The 15,995-nt window shown below is 53.5% G+C and overlaps 1 protein-coding gene and 1 long non-coding RNA gene across 3 annotated transcripts in view; one reads left to right on the plus strand and one right to left on the minus strand.

Annotated features, from left to right (window-relative positions):
* Positions 1-1,740, plus strand: part of LOC144216980 (uncharacterized) — a 9,038-nt gene extending 7,298 nt beyond the window's left edge. Inside the window, exon 3 of the long non-coding RNA XR_013330815.1 lies at positions 1,254-1,740. This is a non-coding gene — a long non-coding RNA (uncharacterized LOC144216980). The remainder of the gene's footprint in view (positions 1-1,253) is intronic.
* Positions 1,210-15,995, minus strand: part of PAQR5 (progestin and adipoQ receptor family member 5) — a 39,185-nt gene continuing 24,399 nt past the window's right edge. The window contains exons 4-7 of one of the 2 annotated variants that reach the window (XM_077746407.1): positions 15,219-15,345; positions 7,888-7,984; positions 5,656-5,797; positions 1,210-1,463 (exon numbers count right to left, since the gene is read on the minus strand). In XM_077746407.1, the coding sequence (XP_077602533.1) occupies positions 1,222-1,463; positions 5,656-5,797; positions 7,888-7,984; positions 15,219-15,345 (608 nt within the window). In that variant the 3' untranslated portion in view covers positions 1,210-1,221. Of the gene's footprint in view, positions 1,485-5,655; positions 5,798-7,887; positions 7,985-15,218; positions 15,346-15,995 lie in introns of both variants that reach the window. The other variant, XM_077746415.1, reaches the window with a different exon arrangement.

The following is a 15,995-nucleotide window of genomic DNA, read 5'->3' on the forward strand; positions in this document are numbered from 1 at the left end:
GAGGGGTACATCCTTAGGTGGCGACTTGCTAAAAATTAGGTCAACTGCAACAAAGCCTATAGGCCCAGTGCCTTCTGGAACTCACACCACCAGCAGTTTTCACATTTGGCCTGTGGCTCTTTGTATTAGAATCACCTGGGAACTTGCTGAGATTTAGGGCAAATCTCCTCTAAAAGACTTACATTTTAAACGACTAACACAGAAGCTCCTGATTTGGCCTGGGAATCTGCATTGGTTGCAAACTCACCAAGAGTTTCTCACTCGCAAGAAAGCTTGACCAACCCTTTCCAAGGTCTTTGACATCCTCTGCGCCCGAACACTAAACTCTGTAGCACCTCTGAAATGCTGAAGCAATAGTAAATGGATAGTGTCCTCAGACAGCGATGCCATTGGTTTAAACAGTGACGAATGAGCACAGCCAACTGGACTGAACTCAGCTAGCTCCCATACCTCACACACTTGACCTGCACCGCATAATCCTGGGCAACATCAAATTGGCAACAAGAAAACAGAACAGAAGAGAACACGGACACCAGCCATGTGGACTTTAGAGAAAATCCAAATCCACGTGATGTGGGAGTTGGCACTTTAAGGCAGAAAAGGCTTGTAGGAAAGAGGACTCTTTCTAGTCGTTCCCTTCACTAGGTGGGGAGAGCAAGAAGACCCCTCCCCAAACAAGGTCTCTTCATTCTGAAGTGCCTCCCCACTCCCCAGGGCTCCCACACGCCCAGCTTCCTCTTACTCAGCACCCCTACCACCGCTGATCTTTCTGGTTCATTCTCCTCCCACTGTGGTAGCTCTCAGCAGGGGTTGTGCCTGACTCAACAAATGATGCATTTTCAAAGGGTAATCCTACAGGGGTAGTAAAGCTTCATCCAACTATTGAATAGTAAGGCTTCAAGGGTAGTATGCTTAACCCAACTGTTTAAATAGAACTGAACTACCCATTTTAAATAAATTTAAAACGTAATGAAAGATCATGGATTTGACCAAACAAGGACTTACTTGAACCCATCTTCCTCTTTTAAAATCACAATAGAGAATAAGTGCACATCTAGAGAAATTTCCCCAGTTAAATACCTATTGACACGAATGCACTCAAAAATGCCAAGACATCAACCACTGTGAATATGTTAGGCCTTGGTGAACACGGACCGTGCCACCGGCTTAGGATGTTGTAGCTTAATGTTGACATCTGGCACGACAAGCTTATGATCTGAATCATGTTTCTTTTTTATGTAATTCTGGCTCAGGAATCCGATACAGAGCAGCTGAGAAATAAATTATGTTGCCGAGGTTGAAGATGAGGCACAGAAGTATGGCTCCAGCTATCTGAGGGAAAGACAGGGGCCTGGAGTTGGCCAGGAGCCATTCCCTCCTCAGAGTCTTGTCCAGAAGTATGGCTTCCATCTGCAGGTGCGTGGCCAGGATCACACACACATGGAAGAGCTGGTGACTGTGACCTACGGCAAACACAGAAAAGGCTGCCGGGATCAGCAATAAAAAATGAACTGGGGGTGGGGGGGGTCACCTGAGTGGCTCAGTCGGTTAAACGTCCGACTTCAGCTCAAGTCACGATCTCACAGTTCCTGAGTTCAAGCCCCGTGTTGGGCTCTGTGTTGACACCTCAGAGCCTAGAGCCTGCTTCAGAGTCTATGTCTCCCTCTCTCTCTTCTCCTTCCCTACTCACACTCTATCTCCTTCTCAGAAATAAATAAACATTAAAAAAAATTTTTTTTTTAATGAACAGGGGTCCCTGGGTGGCTCAGTCGGTTAAGCGTCTGACTCTTGATTTCAGCTCAGATTATGATCTCACAGTTTGTGAGTTCAAGCCCCACAGTGCACTGACAGCATGGAGCCTTCTTGGGATTCTATCTCCCTCTCACTTTCTGCTCCTCCAGAGTCTTTCTCTCAAAATAAATAAATAAACTTTTTTTTTTTTTAAAGAATGGAGTGCTGATAGTATACCATGGTGTGTAGGCTAAAAACATTATGCTGGGCAAAAGAAGCCAGACACAAGGGACCACATATTGTCAGATTCCATTTATGTCAAATGTCCAGAAAAGGTAAATCCACAGACACAAAGTAGGTTAGTGATTTCTCCAGGCAGGGGGTAGGAATCAGGATTGGGCAGGAGGGATCTCACTGGGGTGAAGATCGCGTTCTAAAACTCATTTATGGTGATGCTGATTCAACTTGGTAGGTAAACTAAAAATATCACCTAATTGTAGACTTGAAATCAGAGAATTATAGGATATGTAAAATATACCTCAATGCATTTATTTGTTTGTTTTTGAAATGTTTGTTTATTTTTGAGAGAGAGAGAGAGCACAGGCAGGGAAGGGGCAGAGAGAGAGGGAGGGAGAGAATCCCAAGCAGGTTCCACACTGACAGCAAGGGGCTCGAAATCACGAGCGGTGAAATCATGGCCTCAGCCGAAACCGAGATTCTGATGCTCAACCGACTGAGCCCTCCAGGTGCCCCATCATTTTTTTTTTTTAATGCAGTGTGAGAAACATTAAAAGGCCCACGTACATTGTTTTCAAACAACTTGTCGACCAGTCCTATTTTGCACATGAAGCCTGGCATCGTGTCCTACCCAAGTTCACCTCTTCAGAACCTGCACTCACCAGCTCCAACTCTGATTCGAGGGCCGACGGAGAAGCCAACCGGACTCTCTGGTGGCCATTTACAAGGCAGTCCTCTCCCTGATGCTGGTTAATCCCAGACGGTTCCCCCCAGGGGCTCTTCCTCCCTGATGACTTACAGGGCCCTGGCTTGTCAGCCATGTGTCCACGGAGGGGAGGACCCAGCGAGGGGGGTGGCAGTGGGCAGGGACACGCTGGGTTGGTGGTGATGAGGAAGCGAGTTGCCCAGGGCCCAGGACTGTGTGCTGACGACCCTCAGAAATCAGGACATGAGAAAGCAGTAGAGACAACGTGTGTCATGGGCTGAGTTGTGTCTCCCCTCCCCTGGTTCCAAATGTTGAAGTTCCAACGCCCAGTACCCCAGAACATGACCATGCCTGGAGACAGGATCTGTTGGGGTTTTTTTTAAGTTTATATATTTATTCTGAGAGAGAGAAAGAGAGAGATTGAGAGAGAGAGCCTTAAGCACAAAGCCCAACATGGGGCTTGATCCCAGGAACTATGAGATCATAACCTGAGCCAAAATCAAGAGTCAGATGCTGAACCGACTGAGCCGCCCAGGCGCCCCTGAAGACAGGGTCTTTTAAAAAGACAATTAAGTTAACAAGAGGTCACTAGGGTGGACCGACTGTGACTGGTGTCCCTTTTTTTTTTTTTTAACGTTTATTTTTATTTTTGAGAGAGCACAAGCTGGGAAGGGGCAGAGAGAGGGCGAAAGAGAATCTGAAGTGGGTCCCATGTTGACAGCTGTGAGCCTGATGTGGGGCTTGAACTCACAAACCGCGAGATCATGACCTGACACTCAACTGACTGAGCCACCCAGGTGGCTGGTGCCCTGCTAAGGGGGGAGGTTAGGAGCTGGGCGTGCACGCACACAGAGGACAGGCCGCATGAGGAGAGACCGGGAAGACAGCCATCTGCAAGCCAGGGAGAGAGACCTCAGGAGAGAGCAACGCAGCCCACACCTTGGTCTCAGCCTCCAAAATTATGAGAAACTGCATTTCTGTTGTTTAAGCCACTCAGTACGTGATTCTTTGTTACGGCAGACCTAACAAACAGGTACGACACAAGAGGTAAAAAAGGATTCTCTTTCATTAAAAAAGAGAGAGAGAGAGATGGGGGCGCCTGGGTGCCTCAGCTGGTTACGCGTCCGACTTCGGTTCAGGTCATGATCTCACGGTTCATGGGTTTGAGCCCCCGTTGGGCTCTGTGCTGACAGCTCAGAGCCTGGAGGCTGCTTCGGATTCTGTGTCGCCCTCTCTCTGCCCCTCCCCCACTCGCATTGTGTCTCTCTGCTCTCTCTCTCTCTGAAAAATAAATCAACATTTCAAAAAGAGCCCTCTCAGGTGGGTGGGCGCCCGGTGAGCTCCTTAGAGCAGGGAACTGCCTGCACCCCAGGCTGTGTCCCCCAGGAAGAAGGTGTGCCTCGGGGTCCCTCCCCTGCCTCACTCAGGCTATATACTAAGGGGCCATGTATGATTTCCAGATCCATGCATGATGCAGCCAAGGGGCTTCTTGTCCGGCTGAGAGCCCTGCTCTCCAAGGACACGTGTCCAGGCAGAGAGGTGACTAGCTGAGCTCACCGAGGCTCAGACCAATCTTCAATAGGGCAAGAGATTTAAAAAAAAAAAAAAAAAAGGCTGGAAAACACCATGAGCCCGGGATGTATCTGAAATGCAGCTACAATCAGAAAAGTGATTCCAGCAAGCTGGCCGGACAGGAATGCGGAGGGACTTCCCACGGGCCGGGCTAACCGCTCGGCACTCCGCCCCGCGTCCGAGAGGGAACCCCACAGCTGGCGGACCCCATCATGCAGGACGGATCGTTTTCCAAACCTGTTGTTAATGGTCCGTCATCAACTGTCGTCTGGCAAATGTCCCCCAGAAAGACACCCGTCTTTCTGTTCTGTCCCCTTAGGCCCAAGAGAGTGGGATTAAAAGTGAATAAATCAAGTGTTATTGAGACACCGGGGAGATGGTATGACAAGACCAGGGCTATTTTTCCTGCAGCCGCCCGACTTCATACACAATCACCGATACTTCGTCTGGGGGGGGAGGGGGGCAGCGAGGTGGACAGGGTTCCTGTAGACAAGTTCCAACTCCCTGGCCCTCTCCTCTCCCTGCTTTTGAAATTTGAAATTTGCCGCCCATGCGTTTTGGTCACTGGCTTCCCTTCTGGGGACAGAACTGAAGTTAAGGGAGACGAAGCTCTCGTCAGAGCCAATACACCAAACCTGGCCCGCGCGCCTTAGGGGAGAGGGGATGGAAAACTCAACTGGACAAAAGGGGCTTCAGGAGAAGCAGGGTCCCCACCCACCACTTAAGGATAAGGGCTGACCCTTGAGGTCCCGGGACAGCGTATCTGAGGATCTGTCATCCCAAGGCCTCACCAGAAGCGGCCCAAGGTCCCTCCGCCCTGCTTCCCTAGACAGAGAGGGAAGGCGCTCTCCCAGCGGGCGGAAGTCCTGTGGCTCCGATGGCCTCTCTAACGCCAGTGAGCTCAGGTCCCCCTGGAGGGCCACCGGCCTCTTACTGAGGGCTGGGCCCCACGCCCCAAGCTCAAGGATGTGTGGGGGCCTGAGAACCTCGCTCCACCAAGACACCCAGCCCCACTGCAGCTGCCTGAATGAGACGGACACTCTCCCGTCTGTTAGCCTCAGCCACTGTCACTCTGTCTGTCTTGTTCCTCTCCAGAGCAGCCCTCAGTGTCCGTTTAATCCTGGGATTTCCTGGTCGGGGTAATAACGAGGGACTCCCTAGGCCCCCGAGCCCGTAGGAATGCCTTAGAATCCTGGATGCACCTGCTCTCCGTCCTTCCCTCCTCCCTGGCCATTGCGGGCTGCGTACGTGCTGGCCCCGAGACCTTACGGTGTCACTCCCTCGCCCTGCTCCTAGGGAAGCCCCGAGGGAATTGCGCCTCTCCACACCCCTGCTTCCCCTTTGCAGCCACACGCACGGGCATCCTGGTGGCAGGGAACCGATGGGCAACGGGGTCCCCGCACACTCACCGATGTAGTCGAAGCGGCCAGGCGCCAGGCGCTCAGGCAGGTGTGCCGAGTAGAAGAAAGAGGCCAGGAGGGTCATGGCCATGTGCTTCTGGTGGTACAAGACAGCTTCATTCTGCGCACCGTCCCCCGGGAGCGGGAACAGCTGCAGGGATTGAGAGAAACATCAGGTCTCGAGAGCAGGACCCCTTCCCTCTCATCGCCCGATGGCGCCTCTGCACACACGTGCGGACACCCCAGGCCAAGGCCTTCACTTCCTCGGCTCTGTGGCTTGGAAAGGGAACTCCCAGGGACCATGGGAGCAGGATTCCTATTCTTTTTTTTTTTTTAATTTGTTTAATGTTTATTTACTTTTGCGGGAGAGAGAGAGAGAGAGAGAGAGAGCGCGCGTGCGCATGTGCAAGCAGGGGAGGGGCAGAGAGAGAAGGAGACCCAGAATCTGAGGCAGGCTCCAGGCTCTGAGCTGTCAGCACAGGGCCTGACGAGGGGCTCAAACCCGCAAAATGCGAGATCATGACCTGAACCAAAGTCAGACGCTTAACGGACTGAGCCACCCCCCAGGCGCCCCCATAATTCCTATTCTGATTGTGATCATTTGAGACCCAAGGCAACTGTAGTTTATTTTATTTTAATTTTTCTCCCCGCAGGGCAGCTGTATTTTAATCCTCCAAATGCTCCTAGAGCCTTTTGGATTATTTAATTACAAAAGAAAAAGAAAGAAATCAAGGAAGGAAAAGAAAGGAACAGAAAAATCCTATTAGATCTATTTGACACTCTCTTGTCTTGGGGGGGTACATGGAAGTATAGTAAAAAGTGGTCTCCTCGCCCTTGAACTCACTTCTCACCAGCGCATCCCTGATTTCATGCTCCTAAGGCCTAGAAATCCCTGGAAGGCCTCTGAGCCATCAGAACGTATTAATCACGGCCATTATACTGTTTGAGAGTTAAGTACAGTATTTGCATTATCGTTATAAATAATGACACCCGCCACCACTTACCTAGGGCACTAAACCAGCCTTTTATTTGCACCATTCCATCAGAGCCTCGACTCGACTCTACCAACAACAACCCATTTTGCAGATGAGGAGGCTGGGCCAGAGGGTGACTTGCAAACCACTAATCACCAGTGAAGTCGGGGTGCGGATCCAGGCAGGCTGATTTCCAGAACGTGTGTGCTCATCATCCTCACCCCTCGGGATCAGNGCTCATAATAACGCAGACCTGTGCTATGCAAAGTTCTCTCTGTTCTGGTGTCCTGTATGTGTTCTGCGTCCTCAAGGAAGGAGTCAGGGGAAGGGGCTGCACCCTCACCTCTAGGTCCCCCGCTCACCTGCCCCCCTCACACAGGTGGCATTGGCTCTGGCCTGCCCCTTGGGTCCCTGACTTATGCATCAAACCCCAAGCGGCCCTTGGGAGGGGAACTCCACTCACTGGGTGCAGGCCTTCTGGCAGGCATTGCCGAGCCCTTTGATCTGCTGATTTGATTAATCCCCTCAACCCCTCTGTGCAGGAGAGGACGTTAGCCTCACTGACAGATGAGGAAACTGAGGCTCAGAGAGGTCATATGCATTGCCTAAGGTCACACAGCCAGTGCGCCCTGGGATTTGGACTCAGGTCCATCTGATTGCGGGTGCCTGGACTCTCCCCCTTCTGGCGTCCCTCCTACACCCTCTTCCTGCATGTGCTCCAATTCCCATCTATCCTGAAGACCTTCATTTATACTTTTTCCTTTGCTGCTAATACGTTAATTGACGATAATACAGAACAAATGCACTTACTGGACACGTGCCACCAGCCAGTGAGCTCATGTAATCTGCCCCACAGTCTGATGAAAGCAGGTGTTATTGCCATGCCCATTTTACAGCGAAGGGAAATCAAGGCATAGAAATGGCACATAACTTGCCCAAAGTCTTCCAGTGAGAACAAATTAGAGATTTGTCTTCAGAGCCTGCTCCCCTGGTCACTGCACTAAACCCCAGGCTGCCTCCCCTTCCCAGCCCTCCACGATTGCTTCTGAGCCCCCAGTCAGTGCTGGCCATGGATGCATCCCCTGTGGCTTGTCAGGGCCTCCCTTCTCCTGCTGTCTCCTAACTACTAAGGGAGCCCCTGGGTCGTGCCACCCACGTATCTTGCAGGGACCCCGCACGGTGCTTTGAGCCCCAGGCGCTCAAGAAACAGTAGATTCCCAGGTGTGGCCAACAGGCAGAGAAGCAATTAGATTAGGGGGGCCCTTACCCTGTAGAAGATGGGAAGGGAGTCCCAGGTGTAGGGATAAGCAAAAGCAAGGATGCGAACCAGCTTGCAGAGCCCGGGCTTCTGGATTTCAAGAAACCTACATCAGGGAAGGAAAGGGGGAAGAAACTGGGGTGAACACGGTTCCCGTGAATGACACCCACGCACACACGACACATAACCGAAGGCAAGTTATCGACAGAAGAGAAGTATTTTTGTACAACCTCCCCCCTGAGGCCAGCAGCTCCCGCACCAGCCTCTTCCATTCCGCACCGCCCCCAGCGGGAGCAACTCTGCCTCGCTTGTGAAAGGAGGATCCCCGGGGGAAACCTTTATCTCCTGGGGGCCGCATCAAGAGAAGCAATGGTGTCCAAAGAAGCCAGGGGGGAGGTTCTGGGCTGGGAAGGCCCTTCGAGAGGCAAGTTATCTGCCAAAGGGCCTTTTAGAAGTCCAGCAACGACCAGGATGGGGAGATGTGTGGGATGTGGGTGGCCCCCAGCACGGCCCCCCGGGGACGAGCATGACTGTGAAGGAAGAGATGTCAGAGCCACCCAGAGGTGTGCTGTGCGGAAGCCCTTGGTTCAATGAAGTGTTTAATTATTTTGAGAGATTTCTGGAATGCTTAGTACCACACACACGGACACTGGCCTGGAGAAACTGAGTAAATGTGGCCCTTCCCCCTCTTCTTCAGCCACACCCCGACCCGCCTCCAGTCCCAAGAGGAAGCTGATTTTAAAATGAGTGGTGCTGACTGTGGCAAATATAGGTGGGTCCTCCTGGACAGAAGGCGATAGGGCCCCTGCTGGCCTCGGCCCGGCCTGGGGGGGAGGGAGGCAGCCCAGGGTGTGGGGACTTGGGCAGCACAGATGGCCGGCTGGATACCCGGAGGAGGAGAATCTCCACGCAAGACCACAGCCCCGCACTGGGGCTCAGGTGAGGGAGTGCTCACGCCCCAGGCCGGGGGACTGTCAAGGCAGAGTGGGAGAGGAAGTCCCGCTTGAGTCCCACTGGGCATCATGGGGGGTGGGGCCCTCCCTCGGTGTCCGCAGGATTGCAGGGCGAGGCCGGAGGTCCCCACAAAGGTGGTGTGCAGAGTCAGAGCACAGCAGGGCTGGGGGGGTGGCCGTTCCGGCAAGGCCAGTAAGGTAGTGGAGTCCCTCTGAGCCCTTCCGGACAGTCCTGCTCCTCTTCACACTCTCTGGTGGGAATGGAGTCTTCTCCCCACTCCTGGTCCCCCAGACCCCCCTGTCCCAGCCCACAAGCCTGCCCTTTCCTCCACCAAACACAATCTGCTGCTCTGCCCGGCCCACGCCCATCTCCCCCCCACCCCCGCCAGATTATTCCTGTCACCACAATCTGGTGCCATCACTTGTCACCTACTGTCCCCCACAGCCTCCAGGGATAAGCTCCAACTTCTCTCAAGCCCATGGCAACATGTCTCTCCTTTCCTGACCCTGTCCTACATCAGAGAAGTGCGTGGTGGGCAGAGAAGGAAGAGAAGCTCCAGGAAAAGGAGGGAGAGAAACAAGGGGCAGCAATTTACATCCCCACCCTCCACAAACAGGAACCCCAGACGTGGGAGTAAACCGCCAGCCCTGGGACAGGTGAGGAGGCACTGTGCCATGATTTCACATGCAGTTTCTGACCTGGACACCCTGGGTTCGAAAACTGCCTCTGCCCTTTATGATCATGGGACCCTGGCTGGTGACGTAACCTCTGTGCACCTCTGAATCCTCGCATGTGAAAGGGATGACAGCCGTGCCCCCTCACAAGCTTGTTGCAAAGCATCTGATGAGATGATACTTACAAGAGCGCTTACATCACAGAGGAACACTCACTAAATGGAAGCTTTTCATAAAATGTGTGTAGTGGGATTTGTTCTCTCCCCATCCCCATCTTATAGCTAGGCTGTAAGGAAAAGGGGAAGAGACAGGTTCTAGGTGATTTGCCTAAAGTCAGATGAGCTGATAAAGGTAAAGCTGGGATTGAAACCCTGGAGATGTTTGGCTTCCGAGTTTCACACCGCCGCCCCTGCGGCAGGTACTACCCAGCCTTCATCCCTGCCTATACCCTCTGCCCCAAGGAGCAAATGGGATGCACGCCCACTGCCCCAACAGCCAGAGCCCATCTCAATAGCATTCACAGTCTCCTGGCAAACCCGACCACAAGCCTGCTTCCTTCTGCCCCGTGCACTGTCCTTCCTGGTTCGGAGGGGCTCACCATTAAAGCTCGCTCTTTCTGTGACCACTTACACAGGAAGAAAGCCGGCTCTGGCTGGCGAGGGCCATCCCCCAAACCATGGATTTCCTGTGACTTGAGAAAACATTTCGCCCGGCCTGATAAAGTGCTTCCCCAGGGGCAAACGAACCAGCCTCTCCATCTGCAAAGCCGAGTCTACAGGGGGGAAAAAAGGAGAAAAAGCAGAGCAGAAGAGAGACAGCAACAGAGAGTAAAAGGCAGAAGGGCCAGCAGCCACAGACAGGGGCCTCCCATTACCAAGCTGCAGTCCCACAGTTGGCCACAGGGTGTCACCCTAGCCAGCGATTCCTGGAAGGAGGGACAGGAGAGCCATAGAATCCTCCAAAAATCCCTGGATGCCGGTCTTCAAAGCCCCCACCTGGTCAGACAGACCCTGCAGCGCAGAGTTGAGGCGCCAGTTTACAGGGAGTCAGGCCTCGGCTGCCTAGAACCAGGTTGGCAGGAAACACTGGGTTTTTTGGCAGAAGCCTCTATCAGGAGAGGGTCGATGCAATACCAGTCTGTTCTAAAACCTGATAAATCTTGTTGCAACAAAGCCAACAGGATTTGCAAGCAAATTCTGGAACGGGTGCTTGAAACTAGTGGGCTTTTGGAAACATTCTATTGCAGAGGGTGTGTGTGTGTGTGTGTGTGTGTGTGTGGTTCCAGCTGTTTTGCTGCGTGGGTGACATCACAGGAATGTGGGCATTGCCACGCGCTGGCCCCTGGCCCTAGGGGCACTTGGTCATCTGGCTGAGCCCTCCGACCTCCAGAGGAGTCTGAGAACCACCAAGGCTCCTGTCTCCAGCTCTGACCTCCAAACCCTCTCCTGGGCCTTCTCTGTGCCACTCTGGGCTGCCATAGGACCAAAGCCGCGGCATGGCTCTCACGGAGCGGCCCACTTCCCACCTGGGATGAAAAGTCACCTCTCTCCCTCACAGCACTGCATAGAGGGCGTTCCGCTGCGCCAGCATTTGTCCAAAAAGCCGACTGCTGGGTGCCTCGGAGGCGTGGATAAAAAGTACCGGCAGTGACTTGCGACGTATAGCAAACTCTGTGTGACTGATGTTCCTAAGGGAGAGAGGACACCTTTCTGGGCTTCTGGGTGGTCAGCAGGATGAACAAGCGAGGTCCTCGTCACCCCACTTTGCTCCAAGAGCTGCAGAGGGATCACGCATTCTCTCATTTCCCTTCTCAAATGCTACAGAGGAAGAAGGCAGTTTTCTGGAACATTCCTCTGAACTAGATGCCATGATAATAAGGACCAAAAAACCAGTCAGGGGAGTCCATGATGGAAATTTAGCTTGAAGACACATACTGTAATGGAATGAATGTCATTTAGACCATGATACTCTGGGGTAAGCAATGGAATGACTAAAAACCGCTCGCGAGGTTTGCGGTCTCCTTCTTGCTCAGGGTAGGAGATGGTGGTCCTCTGACTCTCCTGGCCATGCCGTGGACTGATGGAGCAGGAGGCCGAGGCAGGGTGGGCTTGGTGTAGGAGGAAGGCAAGGAGAGAGCTCTTGGAAAAGACTGGAAGCCCTGGCATTGTAGACGCCTGAAGTAGGGCAAGCATTTAAGGAATGTTGAATGGTTGGTTGGTTGGTTGGTTGGTTGGTTGGTTGGTTGGTTGGTTGGGTGGATGGGTGGATGGGTGGTTGGGTGGATGGGGGGATGGGTGGATGGGTAGGCAAATGGATGGAAGGATGGATGGATGGATGGATGGACAGACAGATGGACAAGTCGGGGTAGATGGGTAGTGGCTAGATGGGTGGATGGATGGATAGACAGATGCATGGACAGGTGGACAGGTAGGGGGCAGATGGGTAGTGGATGGATGGGTGGATGGATGGATAGACGGATACATGGATGGATGGGCAAGTAGCGGGTAGATGGGTAGTGGATGGAGGAGCAGATGGATGGATGGATAGATGCATGGATAGAACATCTAAACCAGAGAGGAACCCAGAAACATCCTCTCAGATGCTCTTGTTTAAGGTTTGGACGCTGAAGCCAGAGGCCATACAGCACGTTTGTGAAATCTGGCACTCCAGGGGGCCCTGGCCCTCTTCTCCACCTGCTTCTCCTGACGTTAATCGGGGCTGAGTCACCCCTCGCGTACAAGTCATCGTTCTTGCTCCTCAGACACTGAAGACCAAGAAGGGAATGGAAACAGGAAAGAGGACCAGGTATCCCACTCTGCCTGTGGCCCCCTTGCTCTGTTTCTATCCCAGCACCGCCCTCCTCCAGTCCTGAAGCGGAGTCCACGGAACTGCCCTCCTACAAAGATCACTGTCCTTCATGAGCACAGGGCCGGTCCTCACAAGGCACACGAGGTACATCAGATCCCGGCCACTGCGGAGACCCTCTCCAGCCACTCTCCTCCTTCCAGCCATGCAGGTGACTTCCAGCGACTCCTTGCTGCCTCCCAGTGCTATCCTCTCTGCCCCCCTCACCGTGTCCAGGCTATTTACTCTGTCCAAAAGGCCCCTCCCCTGTCTCCAGCTAATACTCAGTGCTGGTACCACTTTGCAGAACTTGGTGTATCCAAGCAGGTGTCATCTTGCATTCTCGTTATTTGTTTATGTTACATTCTGTAATGCTATACTCTAAATTCCATTTCCCCTGGCCTTTCAAGGAAATGATGACTCCACCTGGGCTTTGCGGGGGTCTGCAGTCTGTTTCTACCAGTGCACTGGGTGCTCACCAAGGGTAAGGACTGTGCCTTACTCTTCCTGGTATTCCCAGATCTTAGCATGATGCCTGGAGTAGGGCAAGCATTTAAGGAATGTTGAGTGGTTGGTTGGTTGGTTGGATGGATGGATGGATGAATGGGTTGATGGATGGATGGGTGGGTAAATAGATGGGAGGATGGATGGATGGATGGATGGATGGACAGACAGATGGACAAGTAGGGGGAAGATGGGTAGTGGATGGATGGGTGGATGGATGGGTAGATGGATGCATGGATGGATGGACGAGTAGGAGGAGATGGGTGGTGCATGGAGGGATGGATGAGTGGATGGATGGGTGGATGGACGGATGGACGGATGGATAGACGGTTGGGTAGGTGGGTGGGTGTATGGGTGGGTAGATGGATGGATAGGTGGCGGTTGGGTAGGGGGATGGTGGGTAGGAAGATGGATGGTTGGATGCATGGATGGTTGAATGGTTGGATATATGGATAGATGGAATAGCGACAGTTGTGCCCTGCAAGTAAACAGAAATAATCCATTTCATTGACAAGGGAGAAGCTTCCAAGCACAAGCGTCAAGAGATCCATGGCCAGCCTGCTCTGCCAAATGAGTTTGTCCAAAGGTAACAGGCACGCCACACCCATGCCCAAGCTAGAAGAAAACAATCTATGTTGGTGGCTTATAGGTGATTCAGGAAGCTTTAAAAAAGGGGCGGGGAGGAAACGTTTCAAGAATTTGCATTGGGAGTTCTTAGGAAAGCAGTCCTGAATCGTGAACTCTGGGACAGTTTCTTCGACACTCATGGAAACTTCCATGCCCCCCTCAGCCCACAGTGCTCACCTCCCGCCATCCTACCTTCAAACACCACAGCCACACAGCCTGGCAGGAGCTCGCCAGACAGGACTGTGACTCATCCAGGGGCCAGAGCTAGATGTGTGCGTGCACCTCGCCCTGGGCCCAAGGGCACGCTTCGTCTCCCGTGGGCGATGGCTGGCATCCTTGTTACTTTTCTATGAGTGTTAAGCCTTGTCTCACCCAAGGCAGGGACCCACCCACTCCTCTCCATCACCCATGCAGCCCTCACAGCGCCAGCCTGGCAGAGGCGACACTCCAGAAAGAGCTTCTGAGTCCTTGACAACAGAGTCCTTGAAGATGTGGGGAGGAGCCAGGACATCTGATCGGGTTTCGACCCCACGGGCAGACCCTATCTCCTCACGGCTTTAGGGGGCCTCTGCACTTCAAGAAGGAGGGAAGAGACATCACCCCCCACTCCCACCCCCAGACTTTTGTCATGGGACGAACAGCCCTAACACTAGGACTGAGCCTAGAAACGAGACTCCCTCTGACTCAAAAGCAGCTCCGCGCTTCTAACCCACCTCGGGACTGGCAGCGGGAGGCAGGCTGGGACAAGCATTCTCGATGCTCTTTAAGAATCTAGCCTTCCATTTTTAAAGAAAACCAGTCTGTCAAGTTGGTGAAACTTGCCTACCTTCTGTCCTGCAAAACCCCAGTGTCCCCCAAAGAAATATAGGGCCACCAACAATGTAGAAGAGCCTCCCTCCCCCTCCCTTCCCTCCTGGGGAGGGGAGAGCAGATGGCTGCCAGTAAGATCAATCCTCCGAAGCGGTCCTATGGGGCGACTCCAACCGGCTCCCCGGAATCAAGACTGGGGGACGGAAGATCGGGTGCGACGTGCCAGACTCCCGTGAGAGCACCCTGCCACACACACAGCCCCACCGCCCAGCACCCTGGCGCCATCCAGACAGGGCTACCACCCCAGCACCACCACCTGAGAGGTTTCCTAACTAATTTAAGGAAGTGGAAATCTGGGCAGTTTGTTTTTACAAAGAGCTGCATAAACCAGAGCTGTAAGCCACGAAACAAGGTCTCTTGTATTCACACTCCAGTGAGATTTCTCGAGTGAAAGGGAGAAACGAGAGAGAATCAGAGCCAGCGATCTGGGCGTGACTCACAGCCACTGGGTCTCTCCAGGGACGTGAGGGCCACTTGAGTGCCATCTGACAGCTTGACAGCTAGCACGGATGCCTAGAGACGGGCCTGCTCAGTTACTGTTAGCAGACGGCCCATTGCTTGGGCACTGCCTCTGGGCCAGCCCTTCCCGGCCTGCAACCCTTACATCCCTCTCCCAAGGAGGGTAGTTGTGTTGGCCCCATTTTACAGATGAGCAAACTGAGGTTCAAGAAGGATACGCAGCCTGCCCTGCAACGGGACAAGCATGAAGCCAAGTGTGGAGTCTGGAGTCGCCTTGAACACCCAGGCTTTATGCCCATGAGGGGGTCCCGTCAGCTGCAGGACATCCACATGGAACTGAGCCCCAGGCTTCTGAGCGCCCCTTCCCCTGAGCCTCCCCCACCCCTTTGGGGTGCAGCGGCCAGGTACCTGGAGTAGCAGGAGAGGCCGGTGCTGATGATGGTGTTCAGCACAGCCAAGGGTACGTAGTAGTCGTGGAAGGTGCTGCTCACCATGACATCGGGGACCGAATAGGCAGAGTATGCAATGGCTGAGCCTGGGGAAGGAAAACCAGCCTTGGGCAGGAAGCCAAGATGCAGCACGGCTTGGACCCCTTGGGAAGGCGAACCCCGGCACCTGGCTGGACCCTCATCATCCCCACAGATCATGAGCGTCCTGCCGCCACCCCTCGCTTGTGCCATGGCCCCTTCCAGAATGTCCTCCCTCCTCCTCCCTGCCTCCCCAAATCTGACCCTGGGAATTTACTACGAGCCCAGCATTGCTCCTGGGGCTTGACACACATTGACTCCCATAATCTTCACAGTCACCCTGTGACATAAATCCTTCAAGTGTCCTCATTTACAGATGATGAAACAGAGACACAGAGAGATTTAGCAATACACCTGGGGGGCACCCAGCTAGAAAGCAGCAGAGCCAAGCTTCAGCCGGAGCCAAGGCAGTGACAGTCCCCACGCTTAACCACATGCTGTGTGGTCCATAAGCACACCTCTGTGTGCTCAGACTTGCTCTGAGTGCGCACCTCTCACCTGCCGGTGACGCGAGGTGTCCCTGTGGGAAGGTGGAAGTGGCAGGGAGGGAGGGCCCTTGCTGAGGGGGGGCAGATCGGATCCGTGCGCTGGGGGACTGGCCAGCTCACAGGCGGGCATGAAAGGCTGGCCTTGGCGTTCCTTTGTCTTAGGTCTGGGA

Source organism: Crocuta crocuta, unplaced genomic scaffold, assembly GCF_008692635.1.
Source record: "Crocuta crocuta isolate KB4526 unplaced genomic scaffold, BGI_CrCroc_1.0 scaffold130, whole genome shotgun sequence".
NCBI lineage: Eukaryota > Metazoa > Chordata > Mammalia > Carnivora > Hyaenidae > Crocuta > Crocuta crocuta.